The 20,866-nt window shown below is 41.0% G+C and overlaps 1 protein-coding gene and 1 non-coding gene across 2 annotated transcripts; both read left to right on the top strand.

The window, feature by feature from the left end:
* The first annotated feature begins 35 nt into the window (after positions 1-35).
* LOC139639804 (interleukin-13 receptor subunit alpha-1-like) lies at positions 36-10,289 on the top strand. The gene is made up of 10 exons (XM_071513954.1): positions 36-258; positions 1,863-1,987; positions 2,330-2,450; positions 2,664-2,763; positions 3,463-3,659; positions 4,500-4,633; positions 4,760-4,901; positions 6,242-6,341; positions 6,444-6,522; positions 7,107-10,289. The coding sequence occupies exons 1-10, from the start codon at positions 162-164 to the stop codon at positions 7,215-7,217; spliced, it is 1,206 nt and encodes a 401-aa protein (XP_071370055.1). The 5' UTR covers positions 36-161; the 3' UTR covers positions 7,218-10,289.
* A 5,278-nt stretch (positions 10,290-15,567) lies between these two features.
* On the top strand, positions 15,568-15,641 carry trnar-ucu (transfer RNA arginine (anticodon UCU)). Its single transcript has one exon. It is a non-coding gene; the product is annotated as a tRNA-Arg (tRNA).
* The last annotated feature ends 5,225 nt before the right edge of the window (positions 15,642-20,866 follow it).

The raw sequence follows: 20,866 nt of genomic DNA, 5'->3' as shown, positions 1-20,866 counted from the left end.
GCTCACTGTGTAAAAATTGGACCAGAGAGGAAAAATCCCCGAACTGAAAACATGTACGATTTGTTTTTCTACTGGACCGTGACAACAGGCTGATGTGATAGCCTACAACTCGACTGTCTTTAAGAGGAATACGAGCAAACTTTAACCTCACACCAAGCGTTATGAAAATTATGGAGGAGTCCAAAGGGATGAAGAGGATGTGTAAAAGTTTGTTGTTCGTTTTCGGTTGCGTCGTTTTAACGGTCAGATCTCAAACAGGTAAGAAAACCATAAGTATAACCTTTCCTACGGGATTGTTATCTGATCTCTGAATGTCAACCTTTCCTGTCTGGAATTAAAAGACACAATGGAAGTTTTTTAGAGCCTTTTCCCGTAAGTGGTGACGTCACGGCTCGGACTCACGTAGGCTACGATACTGTTTAATATGGATAGTAATAGGAAAACATTCTTAACTTTTATTGAGAACTTGACGATTGAAATAACCCTTACGAAAAAGAACTGTTCCTATAGTGATCCCATGATAAATTGGAGAAAGATACTATACAGACATCACAGCAAAACTATTCCTGGTAGTCCCCAAACGGAAAAAACAAGGATTTTAATATATGGAATACACATATATAGAAACCTTTTAACCATACATGTACATGTGGATATAATTAATGGTGGAAATGTAAGTGAATATTACAGAAATGCCCATTTGCATGTAAGTTCTTACTGCAATACGTTGTTTCAATGCGTCTGTGTCAGGATATATTATCCAAGCGTAGATTTTGAAATATTATGCATATATTTTTATACAACTATATAATTTACTGTGGAACAAACGCCTTGGGCAAAATGTCATCTAATCTGTCTAATGTGTATCGAATTGGCGTTCTTGACATGAAAAAGTTTGGGAATCTTAATTTAAATTGCCAAGTAGTCTACAGGAAATGTAGCCTACATGTGGTGACAGTGATTCATAATTGCAGTTTCACAGGACATGGCACAATGGGACCAGATGAGCAAAGGGACAGAAAGACTGTAGCGGGCACTACCTGTGCAGTACTACCTATGTACTGTGTTATTTTATTGATCCCTGTAGCGAAATTCGCTCTCTTGTTCAAAGCAGGGCAGATATTTGCCAATATGGCTTGGCCTGTGTCGTTCTGTTCAAGGACAGTTTGTTTTACACAGATTGTAGTTTCAGTTCTGTAAACATTTCTCAGAGGCAGAGCAGCTCTGGAGGGAGATTGGTTGAGTTAAACCTCAATGGCTGGAGCCAAAGAACCGCAGTTTTTCAGAGCGCCAGTTAGCTAAGGAGCTCTGGTCAAAATATAAATAAAAAATATATAAATGGCAATGACATCTTTTTTCATTAATTCATGGTATTCATGATGTTGGAAGGTCAGCAGCTAGCTAACTAGTTTATCTAGATAGCGGCTAGTATGGCTAGTTTGAACTTGGAAGGTCAGCTAGGCTAACTAACCTAGTAGGACTACATTACATCTTTTCATTTAGTAGCAAGAGCGCTAGGCTTCATAATATTACCTTCCTCCTCTCTTACCTCTTGAGTTTTTCACTGGGCTTCAGTCTAATGTTACTTCGCCCACTGAGGTTTACGGTTTAACTCATTATTTCTGAGGTTATTTCTGCCACTACAGCTGTGCATCCAAGAAATGTTTTACAGCCTACAACGAAAACTCTGATATGCTTGTTTTAACACCAGGCCACCCTGCTGTCCCCTAAACCGATTAAATGAGTGCAATGAATGAAAGGAATAAATTACGAGCATCCATTGATCACATGGCTGAAAAGTGTCACGTTACAGTAAAAGACTATAATGTCTAATTTCTATATTCTCTCTTTCCCTATTTTAGGCCAAATTTTACCACCTCGAAATGTGTCCCTATCCTGGATGAGTGAGTTCAAACCAACATTTTCATGGGCACCACCAGAGGATTTTGGGGAAGGCTGCAATTATTCTGTGCCTTCAGGCAAACTGGTGGGTCACACTGCCTCCATCATTTGGAATAAGATATGCTGCTTGCTAGCTGTGCATGCTGTTCACTAAAGGTTTGATGAATAGTACCCTATGATACCCCTTAATCTTAATCAGGTATCACATAAAGGCAACTGATTGCACCTTTTCATTGTTGAAATCTTATACTCGCTCTGACCACAATGGGTAGGCTACTAATGTTATCTATTTAACTGGTCCAATACTAACCTAAGGTAGAGTAGGCCAACTGGGTTCTATTAGAGCATAATACTCATAATACTAATGACATTTTGGTTGCAAGTTCAGTCTGGATGAAATTAATTTATTTTTCTTTGTTCTTTTTAGCAGCGGAATGAAACATACACTTCCGGAAATTACTGGATCGGCAGAGATTTGGATTTTTCTGTTCAAACCGTCTGTAATGATCGTCGGAGTGAACCTGCTGTCCTCAGAATCACCTACCCAGGTACTTTTTTCTTACCCTTAATAGGCCTAAGTCCTGATTCCCCCCCCTCCCCAAACGTGGAAACGTTTGTCTGTAATTGAGTGGATAAAAGTGCCATTTCTCATCAAAGAAATGTGGGCTGAAGCTGTTTGGACCCTATATGGACTGGATCCATATCTGTGTTTGTGCACTGTGTGTGTTCATGTGCATGTATGTGACTCTGCCTCTTCTCAGAGCTGGTGAAGGATGTCAAGTGCTCATACCACACGAATAGACTGACTAACTGCTCCTGGACGCCAGCCAGTCACGTTCCAGACCTCCAGCTCATCTACCAGTCAGTTTGTTTCCTTAATTCCTGTTTACACTACAAGAGGAAACGGGGGGTCGTAAGTTATGAGAATAATCTTCAAATGTCTGGCTCAAAGTCATTAATTAACTCTGATACTCAGCATTAGCATGCACTGTATTTACAGTGCGTGGTCTGTGTTTAGTGAGTTGTATTGCAACATCTCCTCATGTACAGTTTGCTTTAGTTTGTGTAAGAGCTTGGTGTTTATGTCGGAGCCTGATTGCGGATGAATTCAGGCTAAATTTCTCACCGAATTTCTCAGCATTGCCAAATAAAGTCAAATAAAAGTAAATAAAAAGGAGGGTCATCAATGACCTACAGTCCGCCATCACCATAATGCAAACAACCACCAACCTAAACAAAAATCTAAATCTCCAAAGCTCAAATGACTGCTTTTAGACTCAATGCCCCTCAGACCCCGGAATGAATTCCAGTGTGTTTCAAGCATTTGATACTGAATTTGGATTTATTTGAATGCAGCTGCTTTGATCGATGTTGATCGATAACTCGGCCCTACACTCATAACTTACATCAGTTTGACGCTACCTACCAAATGAAGGTCACAAAGGTTTATATCATCCCAAAAAGGTGGGAAAACTCTCTTCCTGCAAAGAAAAAAGGTCTCCTCTCTCTCTCTCTCTCTCTCTCTCTCTCTCTCTCTCTCTCTCTCTCGCTCTCTCTTAGGTTACTAGACCAAAGTCCGGGGACCAAAAACAATTACATCTTTGAAGAGTGTTCTGCCTACGATTTCAAAGACGACGTGAAGACAGGCTGTCGTCTGCAGAACAACACCGGCCAACATTTCATCTACATGTCGTTCACCGGAAGGCTGAACAACACGTCTGTCAAGAACACCTTCAAGATACACAGTGACGAGAGCGGTGGGTAAGCAGTAGAGCTGAACAATTCATCGGGAAAAAAACATTGAAATCGCAAAATGAACTAACGCAATTTCAGAATCACAGAGGCTTCAATTAATTGACAGAGAGAGTTGCATCCATAGTGGACGCTCCGGGTCTTTGGTCACTGAATCAAATACAATGTTGGTGAAAACCTTTCATCCTACTCCAACTCCTGCACACTGACATCTTTTTGTTTTGGGTTTTTTTTTTTAACAAAATCACTTCTCTTAAACAATTTTAAAGAAAAACGTACGCACTGATGGTACAAGTCACAGTTCGAATCTTTCACTTTCACAATATTCTGTCAAATAATCGCAATTCGATTTTTCGTCAGTGTCTTTCAGCCCTAGTAAGCAGCAAGCAGGCTGCCCAGTAGTTTTGTTTTAGCAGATCTGAGGCCCATGGAGGAAACAACTTTGTGTTGCAACACGCAAGGCTTCCTCATTCGCTCTCCGAATGATAAGAGAAGTTCTTCTCTGCTTCTTGTCGTTTTGTTTTTGGTCAGTTTTGGGTTTTTCGGCCGTTACGGTGGTGTGGAGGTGCATGCGTGTGTGTGTGTGTGTGTGTGTGTGCTTGTGTATGTGTGTTTGGTGGTGTACAACAGATTGCAAAAATTTGACATCCTTGGATAACATATGACAATGGGTGATTTTAGGCAAGGAATTTGTGTGTGTGTGTGTTTGTGTGTGTGTGTGTGCAGAATGGAGGGTGAGGGGGATTTCAAGGAGCGTCCGTAGGTTCCTGTGCAATACTGTATTACTGTATATGATTGGATTATAATTATATCTCTGTAATCTCTCTCTCTCTCTCTCTGTACAGTTTACCCCCCTGCCCTTAACTGGACGGTTGTCAAAGCCGAGAACAAGCTCATTATTAGCTGGACTCCTCCTGACATCTTCAAGCCGTCTTTCTGGAATTACACACTCAAGTACACCAAGTGCGGTGATAAAAAGGTAACGCTGCACCCCTGCTGCCCCTACTGCACCAAGCAGTATCTTGTTCCGTTCATTCAGGTCACGTAAGAATTAGGTGATATTGCTGTGTCCGTGTGTGTGTTAACAAGCGTACCTTTATTTCAGTCAGAGAATGAACATAAAAAAGGAGGTACTTCAATGACGCTGGAATATTCCTCTCACTGTGCGTACAACATGTCTATTCAAGCGACCAAAAGATATGGGGAGACGAAGACGAAGACGCCCTGGAGTAAAGAGATATATCTTGGTACGGCTGTTGTCTCTCCAGTCCTCTCTCCCTCTCTCTCTATCTCTCTCTCTTCTGATCTTGAAGAGTGTTTCATTCCAAAATGGGATATCCTCCCATTTAAAAAATGACACTTATCCTTACAATATGATTGTCTGGCATGAACGTGAAGCATATTCTGGGTTACTATTAACATTCTGAATTATCTTAAATGATGATTCCAGTGAATGCGAAACCCATTTTCAACAGTGCCGTCTCTCCCTTATTCTTTTTTTTTTTTTTTTTTTTTTTTTTTAAATATTTTATTTTGCTTTTTCAAAACCAAAACAATAACAAACAGCAAATAACAAACAAATGACAGTACAAAGTCAACAAGACAGCAATCAATAAACAAATCAAAGTTAAAATCAAATAGACACCGTCCACAATAACAACAAAATAATATAACTAAACAAAACAAAACAAAACATTGAGAGACACAGGGCAACATCACACCTCAAGAATCACATGGTCAAGCACATCCTCAATACAGGAAGACTATACAGAGGCACAATCAATCTGGTGTGCTCTCCCTTATTCTTGTTTTATCTTTGTTTGTTTGTTTGGTTTGTCCCACATTATAAATTTTCGAAATTGTGTCGTAGTGGATAAGAAGGAAGCACTTAATGATCATTGAGTCCAATGAATTTGTGAGTCTCTGCACCTTATTCTAATCACTTTCATATAAACTTTGTTTCTATGAAAGCATGAAGCATTGTTCTGATGTTAACATTTTCGCATAACGTCAACGACACGCCTACTCTTGCCCTGTTCGTCCAATGAGGGCTTTCTATTTCCAAAACGTTTGAGTGTAGTTGGATAGGAACTGCTTTTCATGTACAAAACTGTGTTTAATACTTTATCAGGCGACGCAGAGCAAAAATTTTGTAGACGCACATATCCCCTCTGTGGATTATGTTATAACACTTAGTTTGCTATCTCTTAAATTTGGTTTTGATATTGTCTGGAGTTGAATGAATACAAATGGCTTCAACATGCGGGGAAATAAGTCACATGATAATTGTTTTTTTTTTTTGTTTTTTTTTAGAAGGGAGGGAGGGCACGCTGGAAGACGGGCTTAACATTCAATGTGGCTGGAACTATCCTTAAAGACCTTTCCATATGAAACAGCAATGTTTTTGAGGATAGAATAGGGAAAAAAGAATCCAAAATGGATATAGACTAAAACATAATTTCTTACAGTGATTAAGTTGGTGCTTAGGCTCTTTCCAAATTCTCCCTAAACTTATTTGATTTAAATCTGAAGCATGACATAGCTCTATGAAAAGCCTTTCTCAGTTGTTACTGTTTTATCCATGCAGCTGCAGATGTTCGAGAGGAAGTCCCACTGATATACGCTGCCATTATAATCCCACTGATGTTCTCCGTCTTGGCCGCCCTGACTTTTGTGTGTATCCGAAAGTATGTAACCGCCCTCTGATGATGCCTTTCTCTTCCTGTTTGGCTCTTATTGATTTTGGTATTTCCCTTATTGTCGTCTCATAAGTCATTCTTTCCAAACAGACATAAGGAAAAGATCTTCCCCAAAGTGCCGGAACCTCGAGACTTACTCAGAGACATTTTTGACAGCAACAATGATACAGTGAGTATGGGTGCCATTGTGTGGCAGCATGTCAAATAGGATAATAGGATATATATATACTTTATATTTAATAATAATGAGTAACCATTTGTAATTATAATGTGTAATTTCTCTTAAAGTTCCCAGTAATTTCTGGTGATGACAAGTAATTATTAGTATGATTACAGTGCTACACTAATGTACTAAGTTGTGCAATCATTACTGAATACTTACTGAAGGCTTACTGGTCTTTTCCTTTTCTCTTAAATGGCACTTCCACATTCTAGTTCAGAAGAAGGATGAGGTTGTTACAGTATTGTTACTCAATGCCTGTTATGAAAGTACTAGATAACACCATGGCAACTGCAATGCGAGTAAAGTCTGGCCAAGTAAAGTCTGGCTTGATACCTCAATATTACACTGAGTTCTCTCTGTAGCTGGCTGTCATTCCAAAAACCACAAGTCGGGGATATTTTACTGCATCTCTCTGTCTATCTCTGCTATCTCTTTTGCTACTTTCACTCACACAAGAATCTGTGCTTGTGGAGGATTAAAATCCACTGCCTGTGCTACATGTGGGTCTTACTGTCTTTCTTCTGTCTCAGAACACTGTGGGCCAACTGTACGTCCCAGCGCAGGAGGAGGAGTGTAAAATCACGCTGGTGGTTGATCCCCCAAACACCCCCAAAGAGACTTCGGACCCATCGATGCATTGATGACAAACACCTGAAGTTCAGTCCATCAACAATTTGGGAGATTCTTGGGTGGAGGTTTTGTGTGGAAGCCTCCGTCTCACATGTGCTTGTGTGAACGCCCGTCAGCTGGATAAAGAGAATAGATGAAGGAATTTCCGAAGCAAGCGATGTAAACCTCCAAAAGTCATTCCTCGACTCTGCGCGTCCTGCTGTCTGTGAGCTGGCAGGCACACAAGATTTCACTACACTTGGCATATTGATTCAGGTTTTGACACTTCTCCGCGGCAGAGCTGCTTTGGAGGCAGACATGATCTGATCGGTCGAGTTAAGGAGCATTTGCGTCTCTTCCACCCCTTGCTTTTTCCACTGGGCTTCAGTCTGAGAGTGTAAAAACCAGCAGCGTTCATATCATGTCATTTATTTTACTTCATCAGGTGTTGTCATTGTTGTTGGCACTGTCTCACATTCTTTGGGCGGCCTGTCAGCCACCTACACTTACTTGGGTTCCTGGGAAGTTTAATGCGTCATTCCGCGTCGGACACTGCTTGTGTTGTAGCTGTGTTCTGTAGCTAGTCGCTTCACTTTGATGCCGTTGAGGAATCAGTTGAGAAATACAGTCTGGCAGGCCGATGCTACTTTCTAGAACTCAACCCCCAGCTAATATTTTAGCAGTGACAGACTATCGCTGGGGTGTTTTCTCCTGTGTAGTCATTAGTACGGGATACGACCATGATTTTTTTCAAGGAAATTATGACAATTGTAAGCGTCCTGGCAGGCTGCACTGAGGGAACAAAAGCGCCTCGGGCAAATACCAAGAGGAATAGCTGGTTTTGCTTTAGCTTAACTGCATTATTGAAAGACAACTAATGTTAGAGTACTCTGTAGGTGTGTCTTGATAGGAGAGTGGTGAAAAGCAGCCTTTGACCATTGACTTTTTCTCTAAATTTCGATGATTTTATGACTTTATTGTCAAAATATAATGAAAATATGTTTTCTGGCTTGGCCCTGATACTACTTCATATGAATGCCATGATGAAAGAAGAGAGAAAGGAAATCATTGTCACATATATATGTATTTGGTTTTTTTTATATATTGACCAGAGTTTTTAATTCGCCAATTTTATGTGAAAAACGCTGAGGTTTAACTCGACCGATGAGCTTATTTCTGCTTCCGAGAAATGTTTGTAAAGCTAAATCTGCCTCCGACTGTTGAATGTACTCCACCATACTCCAGAATAAGATGTCACCTGGAGGGACTTTTGCATTTGCTTTCAACAGAACACACAGACATGAACCATATTGAATGTATTGTGTCGTAGTCTTGGGTTCAGCAGTCTCAAACCTGTCCTTTAAGAGCTGGACATATAAGGGGCAGTAGGCCAGTGGGATGAATTTCCCAAGACATTATTATTATTATTATTATTATTATTATTAATGGTTTGACCTCTCATACTCTCCATCCAACTTTTATAGCCCTTTTTTGCCACTGAAGTTTAAGTTCATCTGATATTTTGGCTTACTTTGGGCTATGGAAATGTTCTTTTAACAGCACTCTAACACTACATACATTCATATTGTTCTCAGAAGAAAGGTTGAGAGAAAAAGTGTGTGTGTGTGTGTGTGTGTGTGAAAGAGAATTGTTCAAGAATCTGCTTCGCCAGTTCCCTATGAAAATCTGTATTATGAGACTAGCAGTAATCTTCATACAAAATATACATATTTCTATAATGCACTTTTGAATGGTTTGTTTACAATCGCTATGCATTATTTTTAATTTCAGGCTAGCTTTATTTAAGTACTACGGGGAGGGCCAGTATTAATCACCAGTCATGCTCTGGGGCAGCTAGAGTCTTCCTACATCGAGGTCAACTTTATTTTCCTTAGTCTGATACACACTGAAAAAAAACTGCTAGATCCAGTGTGGAATACACACTTGCATGTCAGATGTGCAGATAATAAATGCGTCTGTACCTCTTATGTCTAGTTACAGCAGTATAGTGATCTAGCAAGATTCATAGCATTGGCTATTGATGTTGAAGAGATAATGTCTTATGTTCAATGGTTTGTTTTCATTTTTACTATGCTTTTTATGTTTGATTGTGTGTTGGATCTCAGTCGTGCTATGTAATACTTTTAGGATTTTATAGTTTTTTTTTACTTTTCACACTGATCTATCAGAACAATATAATCTTATGCACTAATAAGCTGCACATGCAAAGGACCAGTAGCTCGAGTTGTATGCCAATGTTTATATGTTTTTATTTCTTGGAATTGCTACTGTAAAAATAGTTTTATGTTTTTCATGTGAATGTAACACATTATACACATGCTTTATGTCAAACTTAAGATTCAGATTCCGATTCCCTCTCCAGTGTCTTTGATTTAGGGAGAGAAAACGCACTGTGAACTATCATGTATTATGTAGGAAAACAGATTTCTAAGTATTCTCAATCTGCTGGGTAGATTTGATCAATATAATATAATATGACTTGTGTAATAGAGAAGAATTGACTTCAGCGCCTACTGAGTGGGAGGAAAAACCGCTTTCTTAACACTGTTGTGTCTGTTAGAATGACAGAAAGCACTTTTATGTGTCAACATTTTTTTTCCTCTATTTTCTCTAAAACAACACAGTTTACAAATTCATTAGTCATTATATAAACAAGGGATGCCTTTCTTCTGTTTCTCCATCCTCTTCTTGATTGTCTTCAATCCAGCTGGCTCCATGTCACGGCTGCTTTCAGTCCGATGTAGAACTGAGACTTTAGTGTCGACATACAGGAAAAGATTCATTGTGTAACAGGGAAACTGTAGAAATGTTCATTGGAAATGTAGTTTTTATAAGTGCTGGAAGTCTGGTGTTTAAAATAGCCTTGTCTACTTTTGCTATTGACTGAAACTACAGTATGTCATTTTATCTGTAAAGGATTTTAATTGCACTTCATATGGTTAGCAATCACTTGAAGTACAAACTAATTTCTGCCTCTTTGTCATATTTTGCTCATATTCCTGGTCTGTCATCATCAGACTTCGCTGGTGGTACCAGCTAGCACACACACACACGATCTGTTTTTTCAATAAAAGAACTGCTAAAAGAGTATTCAAATTCAATGTTGCTCCTATGGTCTAGAGCAGTGGTTCTCAGTGTGGGGTCCGGGGACCACCAGGGGTCCTTGATGGGAATCCATTTCAGTGGGTCCCTAGCAAAATGAGGAATTGTTAAACTTCACCACTGTTTAATTTACAGTGTTAAGAGGTTAACACAATTAGAGAATGTAGAATAAAGGTAGACTATTTTAGTCTCTGTTATCTCTCTACCTACAATATAGATAGTCATGGAATTCTGGACAAAATCATATCTAACAATAAAAATATTCTCAGATTTGGGTCAAATTGGGGTACGTGGTCCTAATGTGCACTACATGAGGGGTCATTTATATGAAAAGGGTTGAGAATCACTGGAGTCTACAGTGCCATCATATCTGTCCACATTGACAACTCAACTAAGGCCTTAATATGTAATGTCATCAAGATACCTTCTGCAGCATGTAAATACAGAATAGATATTTGTTAAAATGTTGAATTACACGTTCTAGAATACGCTTCCTAGTTTTGAGTGGAAAGAACAAAACTTATTGAGATCTAAAAAATTTGGACAAAAGTATTTAGGTGCGCAAAATCAGGTTCCCTTTCTACGGAAGAGGATTAATGCCATATGTGAAAAATGTATGAAAAAAAAATGACGCATTCATATACAGAATTTCACCATTACCAAGCAGCGTTAGTGGTCCGAATTTTGACTTAAATCTAACATCAGAATTCTGAGAATAGAGTCCGGATTTTGAGTTTAATTTCAGAATTCTGACCACTGACCACGATTTTTGCCTGACGAAGGTCTCAGTACCGAAACGTTGCGAATAAATGTTTTAATTGCGAGTACAGACAGTGTGCGGGAATCTCTTTTCATGTTCTGCCGACTTCCCGGTCCTCTCCTACGCAGCTGTCTCTCAGTATAGGTGTGCGAAGAACCACAGTTTCCCCAGAATTCTGACCACGGCCACTACCTGATTATGAAAAATTCTTCATATGAATGCGTCAGACCTGCAGTAGTTACACACTGTTTATCATGGTGCTTTGAGGTTTGTTACAAGTTTTAGCTTCTTGACTCATGCTATAACTGCTTTGATGGCTTGTTTTTATTTAAAAGGCCATTCTGTGGGCGTGATATTTCAGAACTGTGGGAATCTTCAGTTTCAGGTCCCAAGACTCTCTTTTGTTTACCACACCCTAAGCTTTGGCAGAGCTGGGGAAGAAAGCGTTCATGTTTGCTGCCTGCTCTGCTTGGAATACCATGCCAAAGGACTCGAAACTCCATGAGCTGGTAACTTTTGGTGAATTTAAAGAGATTATCAAGCCTGTAGAAAATGACGCTATTGGAAAATGCCGGTGTTTGTAGTAAGATGCTCCCATTTTATTTCCATGTATTTTCTAAATGGTACAGTATTCTGTTAGGCCCTTACGCATCTTGTAAAGTTTTAGCTTTAGTTTTTCACTTTTCACGCAGTCCAAAAGCTCGACGTTGCCTCCCAAACTCTCCATGCCACAGCTGGAGCAAAATGCATCAAGGGGCTCTGCGAACACACAAATATATTCGTGTCACTCAACAATCATTATGGGATGTGCCTATCAACTCATATCCCACACAGTAAATGCAGTTTAGGCATCTAGATTCCAATAGCACTTTATCCACATAACAAGGACACACAGTGTCATAGATACCAAGCATCAAAGGTACAGGTACAAAGGTACAAGATACAAAGGTCAGTATCATATTAGATCGAAAACGAAAAGAATCCCTTCTTTATTACATGACAGTGTGTCATGACTGATCATACATAATGTGATTTTTTTTCCCTAAATCAGAGGGCTAACTGAAATTATCAGTTAATAGTCTAATTATAAATTTGAAGTAAAATATGTCTATGATGTGTAACATGAATAATTTACTGTAGTAGTTTCAAGATATAAACCCTTAAAAATAGCTTTCCTATTGCAAAAAATTGCATAAATTGAAGCATCCCACCTGAAGACAGAAAACTCAACGCACCATAGAATCCCTTATTGATTTCATATGTAATGAATACTGAACAAATACTGTATATCCAGCAGTTTGAGAATAATTCTGTTTTCCTTCCTCATACAGTGTGTTTTCTTTCGTTAAATCATACACAAAAATGTCACAACTGGGATATTTGCAAACGGTCGTTGTGCAATTGCTTGTGTAAGAAATGCTTCCTACGGGTTTAATGAACAAGCATTTTTGCAGGAACTGTATCATAGCGGCATATTCATGGGTACATGCAACAATCATGCCACTAAAATTGCAGTGAAGAAGCAGACGACTAGAAGACTGGTTTTGAAATGTCCCACCAGACGATGTGTTCATGCTGAAAACCACAAGTCAGACTTCTAAAAGAGACTAGTTCCCCAGGGCTCCGTTTTAGCCACACTTTTACTCTATTTTTATTCATGATTTGGGAAAGGGGATCCACCCAGCAAAGTTTCACTTCTATGCAGATGATACAGTGATCTATACAATGGCTTCCTCCTTTAATCAAGCCAGTAGTGAGCTGCAGGTCACATTTCAGACACTTCAGGTCTCACTTCTTCTTAAATGCTCAAAAAACGACATTCATGACATTTATTAGGGCTCGCTCACAAGATACAGAAAATGTTACCATCCTTACTCTACGGGGGGCAGCATTAGATAAGGTTTTCTTTTATAAATACCTTGGTACATGATTGAATGAAAAGCTAGCCTTAAATGTACATATTGAGAACTTTGTAAAGAAGCTGAACACAAAACTAGGTTTTTACTTTCGATCCAAGAAATGTTCTTCCCTTTGAGGCAAGAAAGAAACTAGTTCAATCCACATTTTTGTTTGTAATTGACTATGGTCACGTAGTATCCTTATGCTTTATGCTAAATCATGCACTGTCGTCACTTCAGTCTTTATGAATTAGGTGGCTGGACCTCACTTAATTTACATCAACTGTCGGTCCTTCCCTATTAAGAAGATAAGCAAGACCTTTTTGTTCGCAAAGGCACCTGTATATGTGTATGACTGCATACAAACCTGACCACACTTCATTACATTATCAGCTTTTTATTACATTATCAGCTTTATCCCATTTAGTTTCATCACATTATCGTTAGTTGTTACATTGCTGACCTCTATACGTGGCAGCTGCCCGGTTTGAGGCTAACAGGTCGCACAGAGAGGATTGAATGCTTTGATTAAGGGCCAACACTGGCCTTCATTGGGTGCCACTTTTGGGTTGTTTACAATTACAATACAACACTTCCTGTAGTATTAGTTTCCAGTTAATTTTTTAATTTGGCATTGACTCTATCAAAAAACAAACCAAAAAATACAAATACAGCATCATGTCATATATCAAAAAAGTCCTGTTAAACACAATCTTTGTTGAATTTTTCCAGCAGGCCTAACTCTACCATCTGCCTATCCCCATGTCTGATGAGGCAACACACTGTAAAGTCTGCACCACCATCTATTGGCTCAGATGATAATCACATCCAGGGATTGGCTATTATCCACACACACCTCAAACATATAGGATAATTCATGTATAATTCATAATTCATATTCTCAAGAGTTCATAATTGCCATGAGGGCATTAAATCTTAACGCTGCCCTGCAGGGAGTCAACGACCCTTATAATGTGAACGGTGTGTGAGCATGGGCCAGCGGTTCCTAAACTGGGGTCCAGGGACCTCCGGGGGTCCTAGAGGGGATTTCAGGGAGTCCCAGGCAAAATAAAGAATAGCTTAATTTCACTGTTACTTCATTTGCTAGAATATAGTCGAGTTAGACCGGCATGTAAGGCTGATAGTGTCCCTTTATTAAATATACATCAGCCTGTGATGTCGTCCACCTCCGACATGGTGGAGGTTCCTCCTTGATCACAGCTACAGAACACTGCACATTATATTTATTAATTTCATTATTCAGTAATGTTTGTCGTTATGTATGTGTTTCAATGGAGAGTTTTAGTGTCCCATGATGGTCTAAATGCTGTTTCAGAGGCTTCTGCACCCTGACAAGAATAAAAGTCTGGAAGAAACACTGAATCCCTGGCATTGTTGGCAGGATCGAATGTAAAGATATTGAATATCAGCACAAAATATCAGCTATTGTCAACGTCAGTCTAGGGGAAACTACATGAGGATGACTCCTGGTTCTAGAAGTTTTACTCTCACCACCTGACAGCAGGCCTACAGACAGACAACCGACTCCTCAGCCCTAGATCTAGGTCCTCACACAGTATCCAATCCGAGGTGTCATATTCTGCTGAGGACATGTGGATGCAGTCAGACAGAGGGAGGTGCTGAACTGGTTATCTGATGCAATAGCGGTGTAACCACTGCTGGTGCAACATAGGCATAAGGCAATATACCATACAGTAAGTAGGCTGGGCTGCGGGATGTTACAGCATTTCCCTCGAGGATTTCCACATGACATTGAGAAGTCGGTTAACACGATTTGGGTCGCAGAACATTATTTTAAATTTTCAATAAAACAAAACATAAACAAAAAATAAATATAATATTTATATGCCTCATAAAAAACGAGTAAAATCTCCCATTTGCATTCATTCGAGGCGACAGCAGTTTAAGATATTTGCACTATTTTCAGTTTCTAATGAGAATATTAGACTGTTAATCGGTACACGGACCAATTTGCCCGCTTCGCTGTCATTTCTGTGTGAATGAAAATTGTATTTCTGTACGAATTGGTTCAAAGTCGCAATAAATGAGTTAAAGCCTTCTCATTCACGGCGCTATCTTTATGTATCTGGTCTGTTTCAAAGGCCTTTATTTTGTAGCCTACAACGTCCACTCACCGATAGATAGGCCTGAAAAAATATTATATTTCAACGTGAATTCGGGGAATAAAAAGCTCCGAGAGGCACCATTTTGGCTCTGTGTGTAGGCGAGCGACGTGTCGAGCTATCCAGCATAAAAACATAACTTCTGGTACTTAGTTTCAAAATAAAACCCCTTGTTTACAAACGGTGTTGTAACGTTCAGTTCAGTCACGGTCACGCTTTTATTTTGAAGGCAGAAACCCGCGACTTCCTGTCTTACTCTGGCTAGCTTGACGCGGCCGAGAGCGCCCTCCCTCCGTGCTGTTCATACGGAGAGGGGCAACAGCGCCCTCTGCCGGCCGGTCCGTCGGAGCCAACATGTCGGCGCAGAGTGGTCCTGATGCTGCGGGGATGCGGGGAGCAGGGATACGAGAGGATGTGAAGTATGTAAACCGTGCCAGACCCGGGTTATCCTGGCGCAGTCTCTGTGGCGCAATGGAATAGCGCGCTGGACTTCTAATCCAGAGGCTCCGGGTTCGAGTCCCGGCAGAGATGAGTCACTCTGTGTGCCACACGGCAGACCTGCGGTCACTTTTATTACCGGGAGAAAAAAAACACACAAAGGGATGAATGATGTTTTGGCGGCGGCATGTTAGACTGCAGTCGCCCATCCTCAGTGTGCGAGTGCGTTTCCCCACATGCTTTGAAATATCTGGTCTCTCTTGGTGAAGGATGACTTTAACTGTATTTTTCTGATTTTATATATTGTATGTTTCTGTCTGTTTCTGCAATTTTTATGTTTGTCATGATGCTAATTTCTCATCCAGGTCTCACTTGAAAAAGAGATCCATAATCTCAGTTTTTTTAAAAATTGTTTTTATGTTATTTGTTGTATAAAAATCCCAAATTTGAGACAGTGTGGTAGAGTGTGTGGCTGCACACAGGTTTATGTACTGGCATTCAATATTTTCTTTTTTTTTTCTCGGCACACTTCTCTAACCTAGACCTTGTTGGGTCCTGTATCTCTTTTATTATAGCTATTGGTAGGCTATATTTGTATATTTGTTTACATGCATATCCAGTAATAGTCAATTATGCACAGAAATGCACTACACTACTGCAGTTAGATATTCTATAGCCTAACAGATCAGAAATAAGTATAATCAAAATCAGTGTTGCATTGGCAAATAAAAAGGTATAGGCAAAATTTATGAACTTCAGTTGATCACCACAAGGCAGATAACCACCAATATAAATACATTTAAAAAAAAATCCCTTACAAGACCCTATCCTCATATAACTTACATCAGTATGATACTACTTACTATTTATCATAGGCTACATGTATATTAGTAATCCTGTGTATACTGTGGCTTTACAGTGAATCCTGAAGGTTTATGTCAGCCATAAACAGTGAATAATCTGAGTTTAGGCTTGTTTACATGCATGATCAGGATCCGTTCTAACACCAGTGACTGTAACGTGTGTGTGTGTGTGTGTGTGGATATTTTTAGGATCCTTAAAACTTCCAGCTGTGGCGAGATCAGAGGGTGCGGGGCGAGCTGCGGACACAAGGGGGCGCTCCAACCTCAGTCTACCGTTGTCCTCATAGACTAAAACGGGAGGAACCAGCACCACCTCCAAGCTCACTGTACAGACCTACTGAATGGTGACAGCTATCACGGGGGAACCATCTCCAAAAAAGCTGTAGCCTACATTATGTGAGGGGGAATGAGGGCATCATCTGTTTACTAAGGAGCAGAAAACATGGATCGCAATTCAGTGGTTTATCCAGTCTAACAGAAAAAATACTATAATATTCCTATAATATACCTATAGGGACTTATAATGTGTCTATGATACTCAATTATGAGTTGAGCTATTCATACCCTATAGTGTTTTATATCTTCTATTGTATCACCATTATATTCTTATTGTGTTCCTATAGGGATTTACAGTGTGTTTGTCTATTCAATAGTGTGTGTATAGTGTCCTTATGGCACCTTATGGTATTTTTTTTCAATCTCCTATAGCATCACTATAATATTCCTATCATATATTCTTATCTATAGGGCCTGTATAATACATTCCTATAATATTCCTATGGTATTATTACAAGGATGTATAGTTTAGCTGTGATATATGTGACTATCCTTATAAATTATTTATTATAGGATGATTATAGACCTTTTTAGTGAGATATCCGGGCTATTGCTCCATGACACAACATGTGACCATGGCTGACAACAAGCAGTCCCGACATGCAACAACATGACATTATGCTTCTATAAGCCTGTTTTTTATTTCATAATTTATAATTATTATTTTTTTTTATACCGGTGTTGACCTATGCAAGATCCAGAGGGAGAGAGAAAAAAGGGGGCAGTGCTGTGGTGCTGCTGACGTGATAGAGAGAGAGAGAGAGAGAGAGAGAGAGAGAGAGAGAGAGGAATGCGCCGCTAATGAGAATGTGAGCTGCGTCAAGTCAGCCAAGATACAATCAGGACAAAACCGGAAATAAGGCGATGCAGTCTTCAAAATAAAAGTGTCGCTGTGACTCGAACGCCAACCCGTAGCAGCGGTGATGTAGTGGAAAGTAAATAGGTGGGTAAACGCTGACCTCCACACAGTGATCATCATGAGGAAAACAACCACCAGAATAAAAAAACAACAACATGCATCTTTGCTTTCCCCCATGAAAGACCAACAGATCAGTTTGATGCTACTTAGTATGATGTATACTGTGAATTTAGGTTATAAACATGTATATCAGCCTATACAGGTATGGCATATAAAAAGGTGGGTAAATTGAGCTATGGTAGGTTTACCTTCCATCAATAATGTTTTATTTTGAGAATTCTTTAGTTTAGTGTTTGAGAATTTATTAACTTTGTCAAATTAACATATGGCAAACATCGGACATTGTTAGGTTATTCTGACTTGAACCGTGCCACTGAAATGAGTTAATATAGGCCTAGACTTTTATAAGATAGCAGATCTTGTATGAGAATTACAATATTTGCCTATTAACAATTTAATAAAAAAAAAAATGCATTCTTCATCCTTGTATTACTCAAAATTTGTTCAAACACGTTCGTCAATAAGGCTTTTATTTTGAAAGTTAACACCAGAAGTTGTATATCTTATTGCGGCGCGCTTGACACACTAGTGTAGAAAACGGACCGTCGCTGGAGAGCAAAGAAGAGAGGGAGAGAGGTGGGAAAAAAAGCAGTGAAATGGTGTAAAAGCGGAGCGGGTCCAACCGAAGGCAGGGGAGAAACGAGGAGGGACGACGCGGAAGGATTATTGTTATTATTATCATTATTCTTGTAGTGAGTAAACTCCGGGTTTTGATGCTGTCCTCACGGAGGTTTGAGCCAATAACGGACTTATTGGTCGGTTGAACCATGCAGAGGCTGCTGCTCCTGAGTTTGGCGTTGAGTTTTCAAACTGGTAAGACTGCATTTCTTTCTCTTTTCCGCTCACCGCCTTCAAATAGACGACGCGCTGTGATAAAACACAAACAGTTAAAATTATGATGTGGAGCAGTGGAGGGTTTTGGAAAAAAAAAAATAAACCAGGCAGAACCGTCCGTCGACATTCATTCAGAAGTGTGTGTGTACGTGTGTGTGGGTATGTGTGTGTGTGTGTTAGATAGGGTGAAAAAGAGAGAGGGGCTATTTTACAGGATTGTCATATGAACCGCAGTAATGGATCACCTTAGGCGTGTGTGAGTGCGTGCGCGTGCGCGCGCGCGCGTGTGTATGTATGTATGTATGTGCGCGAGAGAGAGAGAGAGCGCGCGCGTGCCTGCGTGTCCGCGTGTGTCATTATGCACCGCAGTAATGGATCACCACGCTGTGATCAGTTCGGCGTGTGCTCGCGCGCGTGTGTACCCATACTCTATATTCATGCGTGTGCGCTCGCGCCGCGTGTATGTATGTATGTATGTATGTGTGTCTAGCAGGAGCATGATTGGTGCAAGCCGACCCGCCTAAATGACCTTTGCATATCGCAGCCCCGGTGCCTTATTCAGATGGGCCGTGGTGAGGCGCTGAGGACGTGACGGGAATGACAGTGATTGACCAGCGCTGCTCTACATGCCAGCAGCACTCCGGCGCTGCTATCGCATCTGAATGGCTTGTCAGTCAATGAGCCCGCTGCTACCAGCCCTTGTAGTGATCCTGTAGTGATAGGCTGCCTATAGCTCTCTCTCTCTCTCTCTCTCTCTCTCTCTCTCTCTCTCTCTCACACACAAACACACACACACACACACACACCAAGGCCACCCTTCTGCTGCTCCTGTACCAAGCCTGGTGTCCTACACAAAGCTATGAAACGACCCCCCCCCCCCCCCTCTCCTCTCCTCTCCTCTCTCTCTCTCTCTCTCTGTTGCCTTTTTTGCTGTGTATTTCAACATGGCAACACAATGAGGTGTGTGCAGCAGCGCCTGTGCATCCCCCCCCCCCTTTCTCCCCAGTACCTGTGGGGTGCCAGGTAGGCTATTGGCTTATGATAATCGCGGCTGTAACGGAGTTGCTAGGAGACAGGGGGGCTGGAGGAGAGGAGAGGATGGTTGTAATTTCTCTAAGCCTACCTGTTTGATCGCAGCCGTATCTCGTGTCGTGCCCGCGCCTAAAGCCTATAGCCTTCCCCCTCCTTTTTTTTTTTTTTTTTTCTCTTTTCATTGTCTACCTCTTCCCTTTGCCTGACCGTGAGCGTGCGCGGCTGCTGACCGGCCAGCCAGCCAGCCAGCCAGCCAGCCAGCCAGCCGGCCCGACTACTTAATCATAAGGTAGGGGGCGTGTTCGGGGGAAAGGTAGGGATGATGTCACCGTGTCTGCCAGCCTTTTGTATCGCTCTGCCTGGCTCGCCGCGCTCAGCATCCACCCAGGTTCACGCTTAGCGGCTCCCATCGAGGCTTTTAAGGAGCAGGTTTTTCTTTTATCTGTCGACAAAGGCCATCGACAAAACACACGCAGGCGCACGCATACATGCCACAACCTGGCAACCGTCACAACACACAAGCATGCTACCCCCCCCCACCTCCCCATGTTTTTGTCCGTCAAGACCCCCCCCCCCCTGATCACTGTCACATGCTGCTGCCCTGTGTTTGTCTACTCTTCTCCATGAACCGTTCAGGTCCACATGACTGGGTCAGGAGCACACACACACACACACAGACACACATACACCGTTTACATGTGTGAAGCCATGTGTCCTATTGTCTGTTGTTGCACTCTTTACCATTGTCTAATCCATTATTACTCGTGCTCTCAAACAAAGATGCTGCTCTCAAAGGCTTTCCCCAAATCAAGACTAGTAGGCAGCAAACTGGGGGCTTTGTTTTTTCCCCAATAAGATTTAAACTGGTCTATATGTAGGCCTCAAATTTTGCGTTTGACACAAGGAGCAAAAGCACAATGCAGTTCCCCCCCGTCCAGACACGTGTTACAGGTACAAAGCCGAGACGAATATCACATCACCGATCACCCATAGTTTTGGGAGCGTTTTCCCTCAACCGTGCCCGGACTCTATCCCTTCATTAGACAAGTAAAACATTATTTCGCGGCCTGCAATTTGCAGGAAAGTAATTGCCTACTAGCGCTAATGATTGGACGGTTATTAGTCTAGCAGCAAATTAAAGCTTTTGGTTTATCAGATTCTTTCTAGATCCTAAGATACGGCTACGACCCCCGGGGCCCCAACTGCGCATCTTCCAGCCGCCGCCGTTGGGAGTGATTGATTCAGTATCCCGGCCTTGTGTCTACATACCAACC

This window comes from Centroberyx affinis, unplaced genomic scaffold (assembly GCF_046629955.1).
Source record: "Centroberyx affinis isolate AG114_WGS23_722 - 3 ecotype Tasmania unplaced genomic scaffold, CSIRO-AGI_Caff_v1 ptg007756l_1, whole genome shotgun sequence".
NCBI lineage: Eukaryota > Metazoa > Chordata > Actinopteri > Beryciformes > Berycidae > Centroberyx > Centroberyx affinis.
Note: the sequence above shows the minus strand (reverse complement) of the source record. Positions and strands in the feature narration are given on the sequence as shown.

Bases quoted from the DNA above. Each gene is read 5' to 3' on its own strand.
- LOC139639804 (XM_071513954.1), top strand. From the start codon at position 162: ATGAAAATTATGGAGGAGTCCAAAGGGATGAAGAGGATGTGTAAAAGT. The intron at 3,660-4,499 runs GTGGGTAAGCAG...CTCTCTGTACAG, and splicing joins GATACACAGTGACGAGAGCG to TTTACCCCCCTGCCCTTAAC. The intron at 4,902-6,241 runs GTACGGCTGTTG...TTATCCATGCAG, and splicing joins GAGTAAAGAGATATATCTTG to CTGCAGATGTTCGAGAGGAA.